Genomic DNA, 20,495 nt, shown 5'->3' with positions numbered 1-20,495 from the left:
TCAATGTTAGAGGCTAACCAGAGAAGCAATGCAAGGAAAACAGTGCGACAGAACTTAAAGAGCTGCTTTCAAAATGCTAGACAGAGTTGCATAAAATGTTTCTTGGTGATAAATAATTGTAATATACAAGTTTGTGATTTTAAAAAATATTACTGAGACAATAAAACAAACACACCAACTTTTATGGGCAGACAGAAAAGAGACATTTAAGGTGAAATAGCTGAAGTGGAGGTAGAGTAGTAATGCAGTCTTATTCACAGAAAAGAAATGTAGAAGGAAGCTTTGTATTTCATAGGTCCTGTCCCTAACAGGATTCTCCATATTTGACCCTCCTGCTATATTAAGAAGGCAGCTGCTGGGAAGAAGCCTAAGGCTATCTCTTTGCATATACCTGAATTTCCTGCAAAATACAGTACAACCTTTAAACAAAGAAAGCACAAAGGGCCAGCTCCAGAGCAAGTCTTCAGTTGGCTGAAACCTTTGAAGACTATCTGTCTAAAAAAGTTATCATTACTGGAAGTTACATTACAGAGAAGGAAATGAGCATATTACACTACTTATCTGCAAAATAATGGAACACAAACACAAATACAGGACAAAACTGTCTAACCTGTAATCCTTTGTGATAAGAAAATACATAATCTCTTTTGACTGAGAATAGGGCAGATGGCAATACTAATTTATATTTAATTCTTAGCAACTCTACAGATTATTTAGGTGCTCAGAACATACAGAGTATGGCAACTTTAAAAAAACTAAAACATTAAATTAATGAATTATGAATTTTAGACTCTAATTCAGAAAGGAGCTTGTCTTTAATGTGCTAAACTTGATTAATAAAAATTTTCTATTAAGTTACATGCTAATAAGTAATCAACCATTATACTTTATTTAGAGAACAGCCTTTAAGTTAATAGGACAATGCACAGAAATACCTTTTCTTGCCAAAGTGACAAATAAGTTTCTGTGAATCAACAGTATCCCAAAGAGCATCCAAATCTCAACAGCCCTTCCAGCTCAAAATCTCAGAGAATTAAAAAAAAATCCAAACCTATTAACTTGTTTTTACAGTGACTGTAATCTATTCTATTTATTCTTGCAGTTCTATTTGGGGAGCATCAAAATGACTTGCTCTTCCTCATGGAAATTAAACTATTTAACCTTTCTATAAGTTATAACACTGAAATCATTTGCAGAAACTGCTAACTATAAAACTGACTTGCAAAGTGTGTGCAAATAAAAGGAATTGTATAAATAATTGAAATGATTCTCCAGGGAAAATATGTGGCTATAAATGTCTGAAGAGGAAAAGCAACAAAAAGCAGCAAATTCTGCACCACTTTCACCACACCAGAGAGCCTGCTCAGGAAAAATATCTACTTCTAACAAAACTAACAGAACAGTCCCACCCTCCATCAAAATCTAATTTAGCTGGATGTGACTGGTTAGCAAAGTTTTCCACACTTTCTAAACACAACGTATGTATGTAATTTATAATAATTTAAACAAAATCATAGCAAAAACAGATCCTCCAAACCTTTCCATCATTTTTTGTGGGTGCTATCAAAGCACCTGGATGAGGTTCTTTTCTCACTTAGGCTGTCATAAATCAATGGCAGTTTCACTAATCTCAACAGAATATACTTAACGAAGAGTAAATGAGAACAGAATCTAGTCAAGGTATCTTCTCTAAAGCACGTATTTAAGACTATTTTGAGGCATATATGTAGCAAGTCACATGATTTAACATATACTGCACTTGAAACCTGAAATACATAAAAAGTTATTAATAATTTATATGACACTTTCCCATAAATTAAAGCTTAAAAAGACACTGTTTTTATTACACGTACTAACAAACAACCCTAAAAGGAAGTAAATATACATATAAATATGCATAGAGCCTGCCAGCAGGAAAAAAAGGATTTTATTGGAATTAAGACATGCTTGTATTAAGAGTAAAAATTGTATTGCTATGGAAGCCTGTTTAGCATATGTGTAAAAATCTCTCTACAAAGACATGGGAATTCGAGTTAGCAATTTAACTCATCTAATAAAAAAAAAGTGGTGTAGAAGGGTTGCTCAGTTATAGTTGACCTTGAAATGTAATTGGCTACCTTGGGTGTCTCTATAGTACATGCCATTAAGAAGATAAAAATAAATGGGATTAAAATCTGAACTGATAAAGCTAAGAAATTAAGCAGTACTCCTTTAATAAACCTACTTTATGAAAGTATGTGAATACCAAGATATCTCCTTACTGATTCCTATGAAAGCATAGATAAGTTTCAAAATAAGTTATCAAAAGTAAAAATGTCTGATATTTTCTTCTATTTTTCCCCTTCTTTCCTGTTCGAAAACTATGAATGAAGACTTCAAGGCAAGTTCTTCATTTATCTTCTACTCCTTGATCAGTCTGATATTCATCTGAAATATCACTTTTACACCACCATATTCTCCAGCTTTGTAAATATGTTTAGTCTAGACTGACGCTATTTTGTAATTTAAGATGAAATACATTTCTTCTGTATAACACCCCTTTTCTCCCTGCTTATGTACTATTTAAGACTTTACAGGCTTATCAAACTGTAAGAACACTACGTCTTGAAAAGGTCTAGGTGAAGATGAGATTGTTTTACTTTACTGCAAAATAACAGCCACAAAAAACTATTTTAAATCACAAAAAAAGGATTACCCAAGAGGAAATGTCTAGCAGTTAAAACATCAGGGCAAAGCACAAACTGCTTCTGCCTACCACATAAGCCACGAATAAAGTGGGATTCTAGTAAACTGGAAAAAAAAGCTTATGACAAAGACTTTTTATTAAACTTCAAAAAAACATGTGATGTGGTAGAGCGCAAAATAAAAAACTTTCTTCTATCCCTTGGTATCAAAGTAGTTTGTGTCAGACTACAGTTTGGATTTAGGAAGTTTGTGTTCAGCACACATTTCAAACTCTTTTTTGGGTTGTTTTACACAGACACTGTGAAAAGCAGTGAGGAAAAACTGAGGGGGGATGATGATTTAGGAATTATGAATTATAAAATCATATCTCCTTGATATAAAGATCAAGGAGCACCAGATGATGAACATGTGTTGTTATACTACCACAACTGATCTTTGTTCCTTCCTTGATATAATCACGTATACAGACTTTTACAACCATATGTGATTTTATGCTAACCCTGGTAGTAAGCATCACAAAGGAATTAAAGAGATACCAGTCAACCTTCTCATCCTTAAACGGAAGTTACTACTAGCTTGAATTGCTGCAGTTACCATAGGGCAATTATGTGACAACAAACCTACGATTTCCATTTGGTTCAAAACTCTTCCATGGAAAGAATTGAGAACTATGGAGTAATACATTTAGAAAAATCAAGTCAGTATATCTGTAAGTGGTAAAAGTACGTTTCAACTTTAAGGCTTATTTTATCCACTTGTTTAGATTTCAACCTACCACAGCAGCTAGATTACTACATCACATCATATCTTTACAGGGTTCACTGAGTTATACTCAAGCAAGTGCTTTAGACTAAATCATGGTGTTCCAACAAGCAACAACTGCTAGAGGGGCTGCAAAAATAAGGCATGTTGGTGTACTCTCACATTCTCAAAAACTTGTATCAAGACTTTAATTAATAAAAGTCATAAGCTATGAAATCTAATTCAGTAACCTGTAATCCATTAATATATTTCTTTAAAACTCCATCCTATATTCTGAATGTTAACAATTTACTTCTTGTTTGATCACCACTGAACAAACACAAAGGAATATATATATAAAGTATGATATGGTGAAATGCAGCAACACATAAAAAGCAGACTCTAACAAATATTTCAAATGATAACACTTGTTTCCTACTCCTTCTCTTCTATACAAACCTAATATCCATTAAAAATTTTGAGCCAAGTATTTCCTAAACAAACTAAGCACAAGCCTAATGGCTTATATATACTCTAGTTAAATCTGAAACAAAAATGCAGCAGCATTAACAAGCGAAACACTTACTTAAATATTAGATAAGTTTAACCAAATCTTACATCAAAATGTGATGTCCACGGTTGGGGGATGGAGAGGGAGAAAGACCACAAAAAGCAACAGGTAAATTGGATACATCAATATCTTTCACCCTTAACGAGGTACATCATTTTTAGTAAATACCAATACCACTAAAAAATCTTCTTTATATTAATAAATCCACGATATTCTTTCAGCTTTTCCAACTGTATACCACTTCAGACTTTAACTCTTTGCTGCAATTCATCTTTTTTGATATCACTGTTATCAAAGATTTTGATAACAAATTCTTTTTCCTCATTATTCATCATGTCTGGGAAAAAGCCTAAATTCAGATTAAGGAGGACATCTTTTTCTGTTCATCCAGCACGTTCTGAACTGTGGCAAATGTATTCTCTAAACTGAGATTATATTCAGGAAACAGCTGATTCAGTTTTTAAAATATTCTAATGATCTCTATCAAAAAAATGATATTTCTGTATTTCTTCCCTTATTTTTCCTTTGGTCTGCAAACACCTCATGATATCTAAAGATTGTGTCTCTTATGTATCATGTAAACTCTGAATATTTCACAGATTACACATACCAGTGTACACAGACCACTCCCAATATCAAAAAAAGTAAATTATATCTTAAAGTTTCATCTTCAGAGTGTGCTCTTAGCACGTTAGCATCCCAGTGGATGTAGTACGCATTCATCTACTCTTACAGTATTATTTGCACAAGAACTGTGAGATTTGGCTCATTCACCAAAAGGTAAATTGCTGGTATCTATTGTAGAAGGATAATCATCTTACCTTTACAGTTTCACTTAAGATTTGGTTTTTGTCTGCTTCTTCACTGGAGTGAAGTTCTAGTTTGTTATTTAATTCCTGTAGCTGCTGGGCCTGTTCATTCAAAAGCATTTGTGCCCGATGCTCCCGATGTAACGCATGATTTAATTCTTCACATGCACTTTCAAACCTCTCGTTGGTGATCAATTTCTGATAAAGGAAATAAATTGTGTTTGATTGTATAACCATATTTATCTGCTTATATGCTGGACCTTTAGAGTTCTACTTAATAACATGTAACATTCTAGTACAAAAGCATGAGCAAGATGAATATTCAGAAACATGAAGACAAGCCACTAAACACTGAATGGCAGATAATTTTATTCACAGTATTTTTTCAAGGAAGTATTCAGGCTACTGTAAACAGTATGTATTAATTATTCTATCCAAACCTAACACTGAAGGTTGTAAAGAATCATTACTAATGAAGAAAGAAATACGCATGTCCAGAACTGTAAAGGAATAAAACCTGTTAAGAACAAAACTGAAGACAACTAGATACACTTGTTCATATGAGTTAAAGAGCCATTCTACCAGCTATGAAGAGGAAGGAGAATATGCTTTTGATATGAGAAAGCAAAACTAGAGTATTTCATCTGTTTCAATCTGCTGATAAGAGGATATAAACACTTACTTAGCTGTGGACTGGCAGTCAATAGAAGAGGATGCAAAATAGTTTACACATAACAGGAATGGATACACAGAAAAAATAGTGGATTTAAAGCAAATAGTTTAGTTCATAGTTCATTTAACTGTTCTAAAGTTACATTTAGCTTTGAAGCTTCTATTTAAAATATTATCAAACTTGCATGCCTGAAAATTTGCCTCATCTGACCAACACAGTTGGAAAAAGAACACGATCTCTACCTAAAAGACTTGCCTTGCCAATATCCTTAAATCATCAAAATGACCTTATCATTGAGACATACTACATTTGTTCTGTTAAGCCCCTCTTTTCTTTAGCCTCCTTTCTCTTTTCTTAAGAGCACCAAATTTTCAAAAGAATATAGATGTTTTAATACCATGTATAAAGAGATATGAAATTATCTATTAAATATTCTGGGTTTGGAAGTGTTTTGATGGGGTCACAATGATAGGTCTACCACATAGCTCTCAGGATCAACTTGGGAAGGGCACAACTATAGAAAATACTGCTCATTCCAGGCTATGGCTATTTCAGATATACTGGGGCACCTGCAAAGCACAGATAGGAATATTTATCCATTCACTTTCTCAGATTGCTCAGATGTGACCAATTCTGAATGCAACCTATAGAAAATAAGTATAGGAGGAAAGGTGCCCAGTGGGTCTCCAGCATCCTAAAAAAGGGCAGGCTGCTCCCCTGCTATAGGGACTGAAGGCACATGATGAGGAACAAACCAACAATCTGGCAGAATGACACATTTGCGTACAGAGAACTCCATCCATAGAGCAGTGAGGATAATCCCTCAAGCACCATGTCCATCATCTGCTATACTGTGGCTTTAAGTGGTTAAGCAACCTTTTTCTAGTCTCTTTTCACACCTGACAGATGGTGCTATTTACAGGTTACCGCATCCATAGTGCTGAAGTAAACCCTTTAGCTCTAGCAAAGGGTAAGAGGGACTTGGTGCATATAGGCTATTAAGAATGTAGAAAGGAGATATTTTTCCATAAATTCCCTCCTACAAGTAAACTGAAAGCTACAGTAAAAGACTGATATTCAGGAATATCAGTGCAGGGTTCAAATATTACACTTATGCTTTATGAGCTTGTCACAAACCTATTTATTAAATCTCCACATTTTAGCTGACTTTACTCTTTTGAAGTAACATCTATAAATCCTTTGCTGGTATATAAATCACACCAGCATTTTCAACATATGGAAGAAAACCTGGGTTACTGAAGACCAAACATGTAATTTACACAGAATACCTTGCTGTGCAAATCAAAGAGAAACACCTGTGGAAAGAAGAATATTTTAAATACATCTGCCTTATAGTTCAGTGACACTTACAAGGCAAGTTTTCTGGAAAATTCTGTTAATAGTAGATTGGTTTTATACTTGTTTTTCTAAAGAACACAAATCAAAATATGTGTAAAAAGGTCTCTCCCATAAACAGTCTTTTCTAAACCAAATATACTTACAGATTGCTTAAACATATTTAATTGCTCTTGCAGGCTCTGGGCTTTGTCAGCTTCTTTTTTGATCTCATTCAAATTCCGTTTGAATTCTGCAAGTTCTAAGCGCAGTGAACGGCGTTCCACCTCTGCTGTATGAAGCCTTTGTGTAAACTCAAATATTTGCTTCTGCAAGGATGCTATGCTTTTCTGTTGGTAAACGGAAACAATTTTATGTGCTATAAAATGTACTATTTTAGCAATAAAATCAATCACATTTAATACCCAAGCAAATGAGACAAAGCTGTCATTTGTCCTCTGTATCTCAAATACACACACAAATGCACAAACGTGAACCAGATTCATCTACTGTTGAGGGTTACTGAAAAATTTGTTCTCAAGGAAGTATCTGTTTTCAAGAAAGCTGCATGATAAAAGAGATATTCTGAGAGAAAAAAGTTTATCTTTTTGTTTCAGTTACTGGGGGAGGGCGCGGAATCTTTACTGAAAGACAGAACAGGAAGCAGGAGAAAGACAAAGAACCTTAACCTTTTAGTTAAAGAGAATAACAAGTTTGTTCTTATAAAGCAAATACAATTCTGATAGGACTTAAAATATAATTCTTGGAATATATAAATTCTCTTTTCTTAAAATTCTTTACCATAGCAATAAAAGATAAGATCTATTCAGGGCCTATTGCTTCTGGGGTGTTGTAAATCAAGTTATGATTTTCTATATAGGACTTCAATGTAATTGACTCATACAGAATCTGAAATAAAATTAATGGTACTATCAAGAGAGCTCTACCATAATATTTATGCTGTCAACCTACTGTTTCCATGAAGCAGCACTATAAATATGCATACCATAATGGGTAGTCTGTCACATAATCCAGCTTTTAGGGCCTGTGCATTTATTTTGTGAAGTCCGCGAGCCAGCCTCTGTACCAAGGAGTCCTTCTCCACAAAAGTAAAGCTCCTGCTGCTGTCTAGTGGAACAGTCTCCATTATTACATTAAGCTTCTCCATAAGTTTTGAAAAAGAGTTTCGGGCTGCACTTACAAGCAAATGTCCAGAAAGCCAGGAATTTGGATCTTTAAAAAATAAGAACAAAAGAAAGAAACATTAAGTAGATTATTATTCTCGTTTGGAGGGACAGGGAGAGGGGGAAGCAACAACAAGTAATGTCTCTCTAAATATACTATGTAGGAAATTTCCATTAAACTAGGTGTGGAAGAATGAGCTTATGGGACTTTCTCAGAGAATCTGGGACAAATTCTGTCTTCAGGAATGAACAAACTACTTCTATCAATCTTTGGATAGAAGGGGTAAGAAGGATTCTAAAGAATTGGATTTGGTTGTCAAAGAATAACTTTCCAGTTGTTTTCATATTCTCCTCCAATACTATATATTAAGTCCTTCTTGGATGTTCTAACTTTGTGATTCCCAAAACATGTACAACTCTGATGCAAGCTGAACGCAAGCCAGGTGACAGATGTCACATGTAACCACACAAGGTAAATCACCTTATTGTAATATTTACAACGCAAATTTCTGAGTATTTTCTGCCCTCCCCAATAGATGACTAAATCATTTGCTGTTCAAAACTAGTGAGGCTTGGTACCTTAATGCCATACTATTTATATTCTCAGACAAGAGAATATAATTTACCTTATTCCAAGGCAATTAAAATTTTACAGCTACAATTACTTATTTCCCCACAGGATTTTGGTAATCATCCTTCTCATATAATGGACTTAAGGCCCCAGCACACCCAACATGTCCTGCTTACTGCTAGATTCGTCAGGTCTGTAATTAATAATTGTGTTTAATGTTGATAAATAAAATTGTCAGTGCTCCTTCCACTAATTGGTATTCCAGATAACAGTTAATAGGTTTATTTATGCCTTAATAAAAGTCTTGTAATTTAGTTTTCCCTCTGCTAGGCAGGTCTTAATCTTTCATTACTCGTCTTATGATACTATCAGTGTAAGATGACAAGCATGGAAGAGCTTATTTACATTCAGTGTACAGCAGATCCCCTGTTGCTGTAGTGAATTAAAATATTTACTTAAAAGTATAAACAGAAAAAAAAAACATGATGGCTTTTTTAAGTGAAAAAATGTCTTTTTATACATTATAAAGATAAAGCCAAAGGTTCAAAGCAAACAAGATGGTTGCTATATTTAGATTAGCTTTGATTCCGATTATAAAGAATGTATCGTTTATATATATGAGACCCAATTTACCCCTAAGCAAGCAAAAAAAATTAGCACAGGATAAAGTCAAATTTTTTTTCTTCAGAGCCATCCTCCAACCTGGTTCCAAAACAACAGCCTACCTACCATTCCTGTGATCAGGAGGAATGCCATTTTTGAGTTCATGCTCTCCACAACCCACTCTAGTAGTAAATCTTTCCTTTCTCTACATCAAAGATATGGCTCTTTCTATTCACCTCTAAAGCTAAAAATCTTGTCCAACATTTTCATCTTGCACTTCAGCTATCAAACATTCTTTGACACAAAAAAAATTATTCTCCTCATATCCAGAAGAAACTTCTACTCTAATGCTTTCTCCACTTGGACAAGGCTCATCCATTTTTCCTTATGTTGGTTTTCCTTTACTTACCATATCAAAAATAAACTATTTTTCATCATTTTAATTCATATCACAGCTTATCCTTTCTCTACCTATCTTTCAATTTCAAAGGCCAACTCTTTTCTCCAATCATGATGCCAATGTTAGTTTGAATGTTAAGTTAAATTAAAGTAAATTTCAAACTAGAACATTTGTACTGTCTTCCATGCAAGATTCCACCAAAATCTTCTTTAAACTCTTCTTTGCTATGATTTTTGGTAAATATCAGAGCAAGGAGACTGCCAATGAGCTATTTCTTCATTTTTCCTCCCATTACCATCTCATTAAACAGGAGACAGTCTGCCTGCCAAAAAGCATAGTCTTCCTGTTTTGTGGGTGTGCAGTACCTAGCATGGCAGATCCTTCTCTACATCTAGAACTCCCATTTTACCTATAATAAAAATAAATTAATAATGACAACAGTTTGGGGAATTGTGTTGTGGCATTCTGAAATGATCATTCCCCTTCACAATCAGGATTCCAGTTAATCAGTCTAGTTGCATTTTTAATATTTCCCCACAATTTAAGAAACTTTCTTGGGATGGGAAATAAAAAGCAAAGAATCACCTCTGTTTAATTTTTAATGAACAGTGGTTCTGAGTAAAACAGAAATCTGTTGATGGGAGTCATTGACTGCTTTGAAAGGTGAAATGAGAATAAAATGCAATTCCACAAGGAACTGTATCTACAACCAGTGAGAAGAGAATATACACTTTAAGCATAAACACTTTAAGTATCTGCCCACAAACAATCACGGGATTACAGTAAAAGCATTAAACGACATAAGAAATGACTTACATAAATATAGTCATATCGCAAGAAGCGATTAATTTTACATTAAACAAATGAAGAAAAAGACAATGACAAGTGATAAATCTTACTTCAGTGACAGATGAAGAAGGAATTCTAGTTTGCTTTGTTTTGGTGAAATAGAACAGTCAGCAAGAATGAACTCAGTATATTACACCAGACTAAACTGCTCATGCTGAGCTTCAAAGACTTTGTGTATGCTACAGCTGATGATACTTGTATTCAAACTTGATCTTTACTTTCTCTGACTTACTGCAACACAGCTTCTGTTAGAAAAAAGACTAAGCTTACCAAAAAATACACTTTAAAGAACTATTCAAGCTGAAGCTAAGAGATTATTCCAAGAAAATATGCCAGAATGTGAACCAAGCTACTAATGAGCAGAGGAAAGGGAAATGATCATGAATGTCAAAAGATACATGAAAAAAATGGCTTTTTAAATGTGCCAAGGAATGTGCCAGTCTCTTCCCTCTTCCCTTAAAGCACAAGCCACAAGTCCCAGTGTTATCTGACTGATCTGGATTTGGTTCCTTTCAACTCCCTCAAATGTCTCCTCAGAACCTGGCCATCTTTAAAGTCCTTTCTTAAGACACTAAGCCATTCCATATCCTAGTGTCACATAGCAATGTCTTGTGCCTACTCTCTCCTGTGATCTGTAGTTCAATCTGAAGCCAGAACTGACATAATTTCAAGATCTGAAGAGAGCAGATGCCCCTCAGATTGCTTATTTACATTCAAAATTTTTTCAAAATCATTTAAGTGAATTTGTGAGTTGAACTCCTTCTTGAAATATGACTTACATAACATAAAAGAATACATATCTTTAATATGGCCTAACTATGCAACTCTTTTTTAAAATATATTCCTTCAAAGTCTCATCACTTGGTACTTCTGGAAATTTCACATCCAACTTTATTTATTAAAATTTGCTGAACCACAGGTTCTTAAGAAAGGTTGATCCCATGAGAAACAGAATCCCATGTAATACACCGGCAGTTAGATCTTGGGGTTCTGTGAAAATGACTTAAACAGAGAGGAGCTATGAAAGACTCGCCAGATTGCAGCCCTAACATTATCAGCATGGCTCTTGCTAATTCTGAGCATCAAAACTGTGTTGCAAATTTGAAATTTGGGCCCATCAGAAATCTCATATACTTCAATACGGGAAAAATATCATGGGGTTTGGAGTACAAAATCTAGTCATTTCAGCACCATGATACTGTTGTAAAGCTTATCTATGATTCTCTTTCAGTCTGCTGTTCTTGTTCAGCTGTCTATATACAGGAAAACTTGCAGTATCTTCTCTGTAAATATTTTGAAACACAGTTCAAACACTGTCTTGTATGGATGCAAATTTAAGTTACTGAAAAGAAAGATGACCAAGAAAAGAGTTTCTGAAACTGTAATTCAAAACACTTTTGATTCAATGGCTGACTTCTAGAACCAGCCTACTGTTCAGGCTTGAACTGTATCACCTTCTCACTGTCCTATAATTTCCCTTTATTCAGGTAACTTATGCTTCCTTTCTTTCAATATTCTTTATTCTGTGACAGAATTGTTTGCACTTCAAAATTATCAGGAAATAAAGAACAATTAAGGATGACAGCAGTGCAGAGGAACCAAGTAAGATCTTGCACCGGTCTTCACTGCAAAGAAGTGCTTCACTAAGTAAGATACTTAACAGCTGCGAATGAAAAGACGACATTGCCAGAGACTGGTATTAAAATTTTCCATAGGTATAGTAAAACTTCCATGTGAGGAGAGCCTGAGAAGATTAGGGATATTAAAGTTAGACAGGAAACACAGTAGAGACATAAAATAAGGAATGCTATAGTGTGTGTAAATTTAGAGGTCTTTATTTCTCTCTCAAAAACAAGACAGCAAATAAAAAATGGTTTTTTAAACAGACAAAAAAATATTATCAAACACAATGGTCTTTCAGAAATCAGCAATTCCATGGCATTAGAAATAATTAGCCATTAATCTGATTAGTATGAATAACCAGGGTAGAAGAAAAAAAGGAGTTTTACATCATTCACAAAAAAGATTTCTGTGTCCAAATTAACTAGCAATACAGGACTGTCGGAGAAGGAACACTGAATGAGACAGACCTCTGATCTGCACCAACTCAGACACTCCCATCAAAAACAAACCACAGAGTAAAATAACTGGTGGATAGAGAAAACCTTGCTTCCAAGACAGTTATTCTTCATTCCTCTTCCCCTACTGACTTGAACATGACTTTAACCACAGCAAACATTGGAGAACAACTGTGGCAAGGCAGAAGTGGGCACATTTCAGCAGTCCAGATCTCCTTTGCAGGACTCTGATCCTGCAGATTCTCCAAGGCGACCTGAAACCCCAGCATGAATTAAAGATTGTCTGAAAGCAGCTAAAAACCACTGGAATGCACAGTGACAACACCTACATTCAGCTACAAAAAGAGAGAACTGACACTACACCTCTCCAAAAAGATCCTGGCTGCGTGACTGGCTTGCTGGCTCTGACAAAGTTAACATCATTAACACAAGGGTGAAAAAGTGTAAAGCAGCTGAAGAATTTCAGGTTTTCAGTAAGACAGACAGAAAAACAGTGTCCAGTCCCAAATTAAGTATGGGTTAACAGGTTCATACCATATAAAACACAGTGGGAAATTATTTCTTTTTCATCAGCAGTAGTAAAGCCCCAGGGCGAATGTGGCCAGTTCTGGAGTCCACAGCAAAGAAACACACAGACCAAACAGAGAGAAATGGTGTAGGCTTTCTCTGTCACAAAAGACTAGGTCAGAATTCAGTAAAAAGCTTTTCAAATTTAACAGTGGAACAAGAGAACTAGGAAGCTTGTGAGTGCTACTTCATTGGAAGTTTTTAAGAACAGGTTAGACAAATATCTGTAAGCAAGGTGTAGACATATTTTTTCCCTCTCACAACAAAGATGTCCAGATGATTTCTAGAAGCACCCTCTAGCCTTATGTTTTCCTGACTCTATGTACAAAAGTTATTAAGCATAAGTATCATAACACCAATATAAAAGAAAACCTGTTTAGACAACACAGCTCTCCAGAAGTTTGATCCAGAATAATTTATATAAAATCCTGACAAAGAAAGTCATATAAACACTGTTTTTTATGTCTTCTACTACAAGAATATATTTTTTTAAATTACCTGTTTTGCTAACAACATCCTGTAATTCAGCCACAGAACTGATTATTGCAGCAAGGAGGTCAGAACTAGAAAACCAGCTGAGTGCTTCAACACAGTGAATTTGTTCCTTTTTATTTCCTGTGAAACAGAATCATAGCTAGCAATAAAACCGAGTAATACAGATAAGGCACACAAATATCTTCCGCTCTTTCAGAAACTCATCAAAAATAAGTATATAAGCCCCAAAATTATTCTTCTTTCAGGACACTTTAGACTATATTTGCTATACTTGCACAACTTTAGCTATTAAAACAGAAAATTAAATGCATCTGCTAATTTGAGAAAAGTTCTTTGTAAACATTCACTTTTTTAGGTAGAAGCATGAGCTAGTCTGGTTTTACAGTAATAGGAAGGGAAGTAAGGATTACATAATCTACAGAAAAATTTAGAAATCCTATCCTAATATTTTACCTGAATAAAAATATAACTTTTTGCATTTTTAGTAGGAAATAAACATTAAAAGAGGTTAATGAAAGAAGAGAAATTCTTGTTAACAACAACAAAAACTTGATGGTCAGTCATGTATGGAGATTACAAAGTATTATACTGTCTGAAAAGAACCACAGAGAAGTTGTGGTAGCATTGACTTCTGCAACATGTAATGTGAAAGTCCAGAATATCAAACAGTATGAGTCCACAGGTATAGGTGCAACTTAGTGTCTGTTAGGACTGAAAGAAAGGTCAGGTGAGCTCAGGTGAGCTTCTGATATAATCTCTGGCTTTACTTTAGGCAGTTAGGTCTACATTCAGTCATTACATCTGTCTTTACACTCTATTAATAATTATTATTCGTTATGCACCAACCATGTAATTTGACATAACACTTATCAAACAACCAATTAGCTTACTTGACAGATCATGCTTGCCTTTGGAGTCTCCTACACAAACTAGGATTCCAACACCTTCTTTGAAGCCATCTACCCAGGAGAAGAGAGCACTGCAAGACTGTCCTATGACTTTTAGTCTGTTGGCTGCCAAAACTGCAATAACACCTTTCCGGAATATACGTATCAGGTTTTTGAATTTTCTTTTCTTTATCTTTGCTTCATCTTGCTTCTTTTCCTCTACATCAGAGAGAGCACGGACCAGAGTCCTAATTTCCTGATTAACTAATTCATAAATGTTGACCTGGTCCTGGAGAAGGTCTCTTTGGGTAGACAAAGCACATGATCGGCCATAGAGAGGATACAGGGCACCTGCCATTAGCGCACAAGCTGCCAGGAGAGATGAATGCTCCTTCTGAGTCTGTGTTAGTGTATTTTTCACATGTACATTTTCAAGGGCCAATTTCTCCCGTTTTTTTTCAAGGATAGAAAATCTTTCCTTATTTTTTTCTGCTGTTTCTTGATATTTCTGCAGGAGGGGGAAAAATAAATAAAAACAGAAGAAATATTAGCTAGAACATATTATTTAAAGAACTAACAAAATTGTGTTTAGCTAGATAAAAGCTAACAGAAAATTCATTCTCCTTTATTCAGATGAAATGATAATGAATTAAAGAACCATGGATTATTAGTCATGATTGCCAAAGCACTCTCATAGCAAACAATTACAGACCAGATAAATGCAGTCAAATCAATGGTATGAGGAAAACTTGCCACAATGCTCAAATGCAAATGGACATCAGATTTCTCAAGCTAATCCACCAGTACTGTGATAGAATACAGAAAGTACACTAGTAGAACAAGCTGGTTTAACAATAAGCAATTATATGCCCCAGTTTCAGGAAGAACATTGCTCTTCAAAGCAGAAAGGAAAGTTAGTGTAAGAGAGAGACAGAGAAAAAAAATAAAGAAAACTCTGGAAGATAGAACTAGACAGATTGGCAGCAGCTGGGAAAGGGGAAGTAAAGGTGATCTCTTAATTACTTTGTAATCAACCCCCTACTTATATATTCACAGATTAATTAGGTCTCATACAGAATTGTGTTTTCTAGAGAACAGTGTAGTACACATATTTTGTTTTATTTTGACTTGTGCCATGACAGATTTTTCAGCTTGCAGAACTTAATTTTTCTCTCTATGCCCTAAGTAGACAAAGAGGAAGATTTAAAACAGTAAACTACAGTAGCAAAATGAAGACAATAAAAAGCTAGAGAATTCCAGAGTTAAGATCAGACAGTTTGGTTCCTTTTGATGATACGCAGATCTCGTCCAGGAATGGAGACACTAGGCTGGGACCTCAGAGAACCTAGACTAGCTTCCTGACACATCAGAGCCCCTCTGTGTTTGGAAAAAATCACTTAAGGCTAGATTTAAACAGGACCCAGTGATGTAAGGAAGTAACAGTTTGTAGGCACTTTTCACAAAGAACACACAGACTCAAGTTAATTGCTTAAGCTCCTGTTAAAATATATGCACAAAAGTAGGTAAACATGAGTGGAATACAAAGTCAGTATGATAAAGAAATAGACGGGATTACCTTAAGCTTTAATTCCCTCTCCTGGAGCCCTGAACAATTTTGTTAAAAATGGAGTAGGAGTTATTCCTTTGGGCAGTGGCAAAGAAGTAAAATGGCATCATGCAGCCATGTATTCAAGTATCTGCTTTGCTGCAGGTCCAAGAATCATTGTCAGAAGCAAGTGGAGAAGGGGATGCCTTAGGTTCTTCTTCCTCCTCCATCCAACAAAGGGGAAAAAATATATAAGCTCTCCCTGGAACGGAAATACAAGATCCCATGCTTCTGCAGAGATGTACCCTAGTCACTGTTTCAGAGTGTCTCTGGCCAATAAATATTTAATTATTTTTTGGAAAGAGGCAGAATTTTAACTGGAAGAAGACAACAAACTTGTAAGCCTTCCTTTTTATGATTAAAAAAACCTAAATATCACAGGTTAACTTTACAGATGATTTCACGATATTGATGTTGAGAGAATGGCATATATAAAACCTGACTATGTGTAAAACGTTAGTGTTTAAAAAACTTCCAGCTATACAGAGATGGAATGGGTAATTAGAATATTTAATTTCAAAATGCAATTTACAGGTCTTGTACGTCACTCACCTACTCTAAAATTAAGTATGAACACGTATAATACTTTTGGGGTTACTACATTATTTACAGCGTTTGATTTTTGCAGAAAAAAAGTTTGATAACATGGCTGAAAGGAACCAAAAAGGCAACCTGAATTTAGAAAACAGCTTCCGGTTTCTGGCCATCACTCATTAAAGGCCAATGTTTAGGTAAAAAAATTTAAAGTATGATGCATATAGGCTGTTGAGTACCACTAGTAACATTCAGTGCTCTGGCTGTTTAAAGCTTATTCTTTTTAAAAAATGTAATATTTTAAAGCTTACTGTTATACTGTAATATGCATAAGTGAACAAGACAATCTTACTGTAAAATTATATAGCCTTCCGCTTACAGGAATTAACTTAATAAGAAAATACATCTTGATTCCAATAGTTGATAACTGTTTTTCTCTTATTGTATATTGTTTCTAGTGTCTTCTTCAAAGCTTCAAAGTACAATTTTTGAAAGGAACATAGAATTTTCTTCCTAAATGTTGGTAGGATGACTTGCTTGGGTGTTTGGGCTTTGAGCTTTTGGTGTAATCCAACCCCACCAGGTTACAGAGCTTGGTGGACTCCAAAAATACTAAAGAAAAATTGTAAGCTCTCCCAGGAAGCAAAACCTATCCTATTTCTTCACTTGATCCTTATCCTTTATATTGCCAAAAAGATAGAATTGGAAATTAGAAATTCAATGACACTTTGATTTCAAAAGATTTTCCTGTATTTCAGCTGTTTTGCTTTATGTTGCAACACTGACTTGATACAATTGCAAGATACCACAGCCTTTAGCTAATTCACCTGTCTTGCTATAAAGGCAAAGCTTCTTAATGAAAAAAAACACTATGAGACTTTTTTTCTCTCTCTAGAGAATTTCTTCCCTTTCCTATTTAGCAAACCTTTTATTTTCCCGTTGAAATCAACATTTTTTTAAAGTAGTTACAGGATTTTTCTCTCACATCTTTTTGCATAACAGAACAAAAGCCCTACTATTTTAAGTGGATGCCACAAAAAATGGGGACAGATTAAAAATGTCTAAATAACAAACAAACGTCTGATAGTTAAAATTCAGAGGACAATTCCTATGAGACTGTGCACAGTTTGAATAAGTAATTTGTGTGAGGCTAAGGAATAGGCACAGTAACATGGTAAAAATGGACATACACACTACCAAATTAAGGGGACTGTGCTCCTGCAAAGGCTAAGGAAACGGATATTTATTTTAAACTCTGTTGAGAGTATGGAGACCATGGACCGAGAAGAGCAGTATCTATAGAGAGTTTTCTTTGCTGCTGATCTGCAAGAAGGCTACTTTGAGAATTTCTGTTCTACAGGAAAAAAAGTGAAACTGCTTTCTGATTACATCATCTGGCTGACTGACAGCAACAGCTGTGAAGTAGTACTTAGTAATACCCATTTGAGGTCAGGGACCCTGAACAGTATTGGCTGGGGACAGAAGCACTGGCAGGTGTCATTATTACTAGAACTTCCAAATTGCAGTGTTATATTTTAATCATGAGACTAAGAAGACCATTTTGAAAAGGCCTGCTTCTCCACTGCAATTCTAAGAAACTCCAAGATACATCACTCATTGCTGTGCAGTTAGAGCTCTCGTTTAACTTCATCAGCTCACCCATACAGATCTAAGACGCCTGTCTGAACTCAATCTTCAGTGTGCCTTTGCACACGTACCAAAAACTAAAAAAAATTAAAGAAGTCTTTATCCAGCAGCTCTGAGGAGAAAATGTCTGGAGGAAAGCATCGCACAGTGGTTGATGACAGAAGCACAAACAAAAGGATGCAGGCTTTGTTCCATGAGGTACCACCAGCTTGATGCAAGACCTAGCAAGAATCACTTAGCTTCCCTTTACACAGAGGAGCTAGTACCTACAAGGTTTAATTCATTAAACTGCTTGTAATGAACATTCAGATCTTTGGATGGAAATACAGCAATTAATTGCCACAGTTTCCTTCCAGTGCTGGAATAAACATGCTAAAGTGATGAGACCCACAGCTCTGCAAACAGCTGCAGTCTGTAGTTGGGTTTGATCCATTACCTGAGCAAGAACAAGGTAAGAACTAGTTTTCTGTGTCTTGGTTTTTGCAAGAAAGAAACCCAGGCACACAGGCTGGAAGGGAATTGTGGCACACTGTTTAGGTCCCCAGTATGGAAGATGAAGAAACAAACTGCTAAGGCTGCTGCAGTGCATACCCACTAATCAAATTTTACGTGAAAACTATTCATCATTTTTATGATCAGCATTTTTCCTTAAAATTCAAGTGCACCTACTGATGGATATCATTTACCATATTACACGTATTTCCAAAGCCAGGATTACTACACATTCTAACATGTTTTCAAAAACACGGCCACATTTCTGCTTCTGCAGTGATTCTTCTGCAAACACCTCTTTGCCTGCTACCAGGAATACACTTGTAGAGCACACCCTGGAATGTGAAAACCCCACAGCCTGATCCTTTCCTGCTCTTACCCAGAGGGAAGTAAGCATGGATTAAGTTACTGTTAAGACTTGATTGAAAGAGGTTGTGTTCAGCCACTTTGACTCTTAGGAAGCAGACACAGTAATTTACACTTTGCAGTTTTCTTTAGATGACCTCACATCCTGACAGTATAGGCAACAGGAGCTCCTGAGTTTGGCCTAATGAATGACTTCCCAAAATTCTGAAAAATAAATCTTCTTTCAAACTTAAGACATTAATACAAATGAACTCACAGTTTGAGAAAGGGGAGAAGGAGTGAGGGAGGCTGAGAATAAATGATGCAAAACATAAAATACTGCAACATAATTGTTGCATCTTTATCCCAAGAGAGCCCCTCACCATCCTCAGCAAGTCTGCATCAAAATGCAGAATACAGGCTAATTATATTCCACTTAGACTGACTGGTAGGGCTAACAGGCTCAAAAAGAAATATGCAAAAGACAGTTAAGTTTTATGAAAAGAAAGCAGTCAGGACTAGAACAGCCCTAACATTGGACATCATGGAGTCCCTGGACCCCAGTAAGGGAAAATCTTTATCTGGAATTAGCAGGCCCACAGTCAGTCTCCAGACAGAAATCCACAGGAAATTAGACTGTCTTCGCTTTAAACTGACACTAAATGGTAACACAGTCAAGCTGGAACATGAGCAGGCACAAAGAGGAGACAAAGTTTTGTCGAATCACGTGAGTGCACACAGTCACAGTGCTGCCTAAATTAAAACACTATCAGCTTGTACTCCAACACTACGTTAACTTGCATTAGAAACCATGTGCAAATGTTTGTAAAGGAAAGCATTTCCTGCTCAAAAACCCAGTAGTTTCTTTTTCACAGCAAGCTGACTGACAAAGTCTTTTCCAGAAGACATGCATAATGCACACTCCACTGAACACAGCTGCATTTTCAGTACACGATGTGTGCACTGTCCATGAAATTCGCTTGAGAAGAACGGCAGGTTCAGCACCATCCTCCAGAACGGCACAGTACTCCGTAGCTCAAATTCTCCCCCGTACACCACAGTTCTGATGGAGTTTACACAGGCCTTTGTTTCATATGGTATCTATGGCGGGTAGGAGTCTGAACAGCCAAACCCCACATTTCTTTTAATAAAAAGGAAGTAATTTTTAAAATTAAAATTAAGTATTTATTGTATCATTCTTTTTGCTGAAGGTGATCTCATGAGATGAAACTTACAGGATGTTACAGGAACTTAATACGAGTCTGGATGCTACTTATTCCACTCATAGGTCTGTTTTAGCACTGCCAGTATCCAATATAAAAGGTAAATCTCAGCAAAAAATATATGTAAGATTTTTGCTCATTCCCAAGAAATTACAATGAAGTGTTTTGTCTAAAGAATATACTTTCTTCACAAATATGCT

At 35.6% G+C, this 20,495-nt stretch overlaps 1 protein-coding gene across 8 annotated transcripts in view; it reads right to left on the bottom strand.

Annotated features, from left to right (window-relative positions):
* The window catches only part of CCDC171 (coiled-coil domain containing 171), a 155,842-nt gene that overhangs the window by 71,989 nt on the left and 63,358 nt on the right, over positions 1-20,495 (bottom strand). For 7 of the 8 annotated variants that reach the window (XM_067315429.1, XM_067315424.1, XM_067315426.1 and 4 more), the window contains 5 exons: positions 14,452-14,956; positions 13,565-13,681; positions 7,821-8,047; positions 6,982-7,164; positions 4,819-5,004 (listed from right to left, as the gene is read on the bottom strand). In XM_067315429.1, coding sequence (XP_067171530.1) covers positions 4,819-5,004; positions 6,982-7,164; positions 7,821-8,047; positions 13,565-13,681; positions 14,452-14,956 — 1,218 coding nt within the window. The remainder of the gene's footprint in view (positions 1-4,818; positions 5,005-6,981; positions 7,165-7,820; positions 8,048-13,564; positions 13,682-14,451; positions 14,957-20,495) is intronic. The other variant, XM_067315425.1, reaches the window with a different exon arrangement.

Source organism: Apteryx mantelli, chromosome Z, assembly GCF_036417845.1.
Source record: "Apteryx mantelli isolate bAptMan1 chromosome Z, bAptMan1.hap1, whole genome shotgun sequence".
Classification (NCBI taxonomy): domain Eukaryota; kingdom Metazoa; phylum Chordata; class Aves; order Apterygiformes; family Apterygidae; genus Apteryx; species Apteryx mantelli.
The sequence above is the reverse complement of the archived record's forward strand: the minus strand, read 5'-3'. Positions and strand labels throughout refer to the sequence as shown.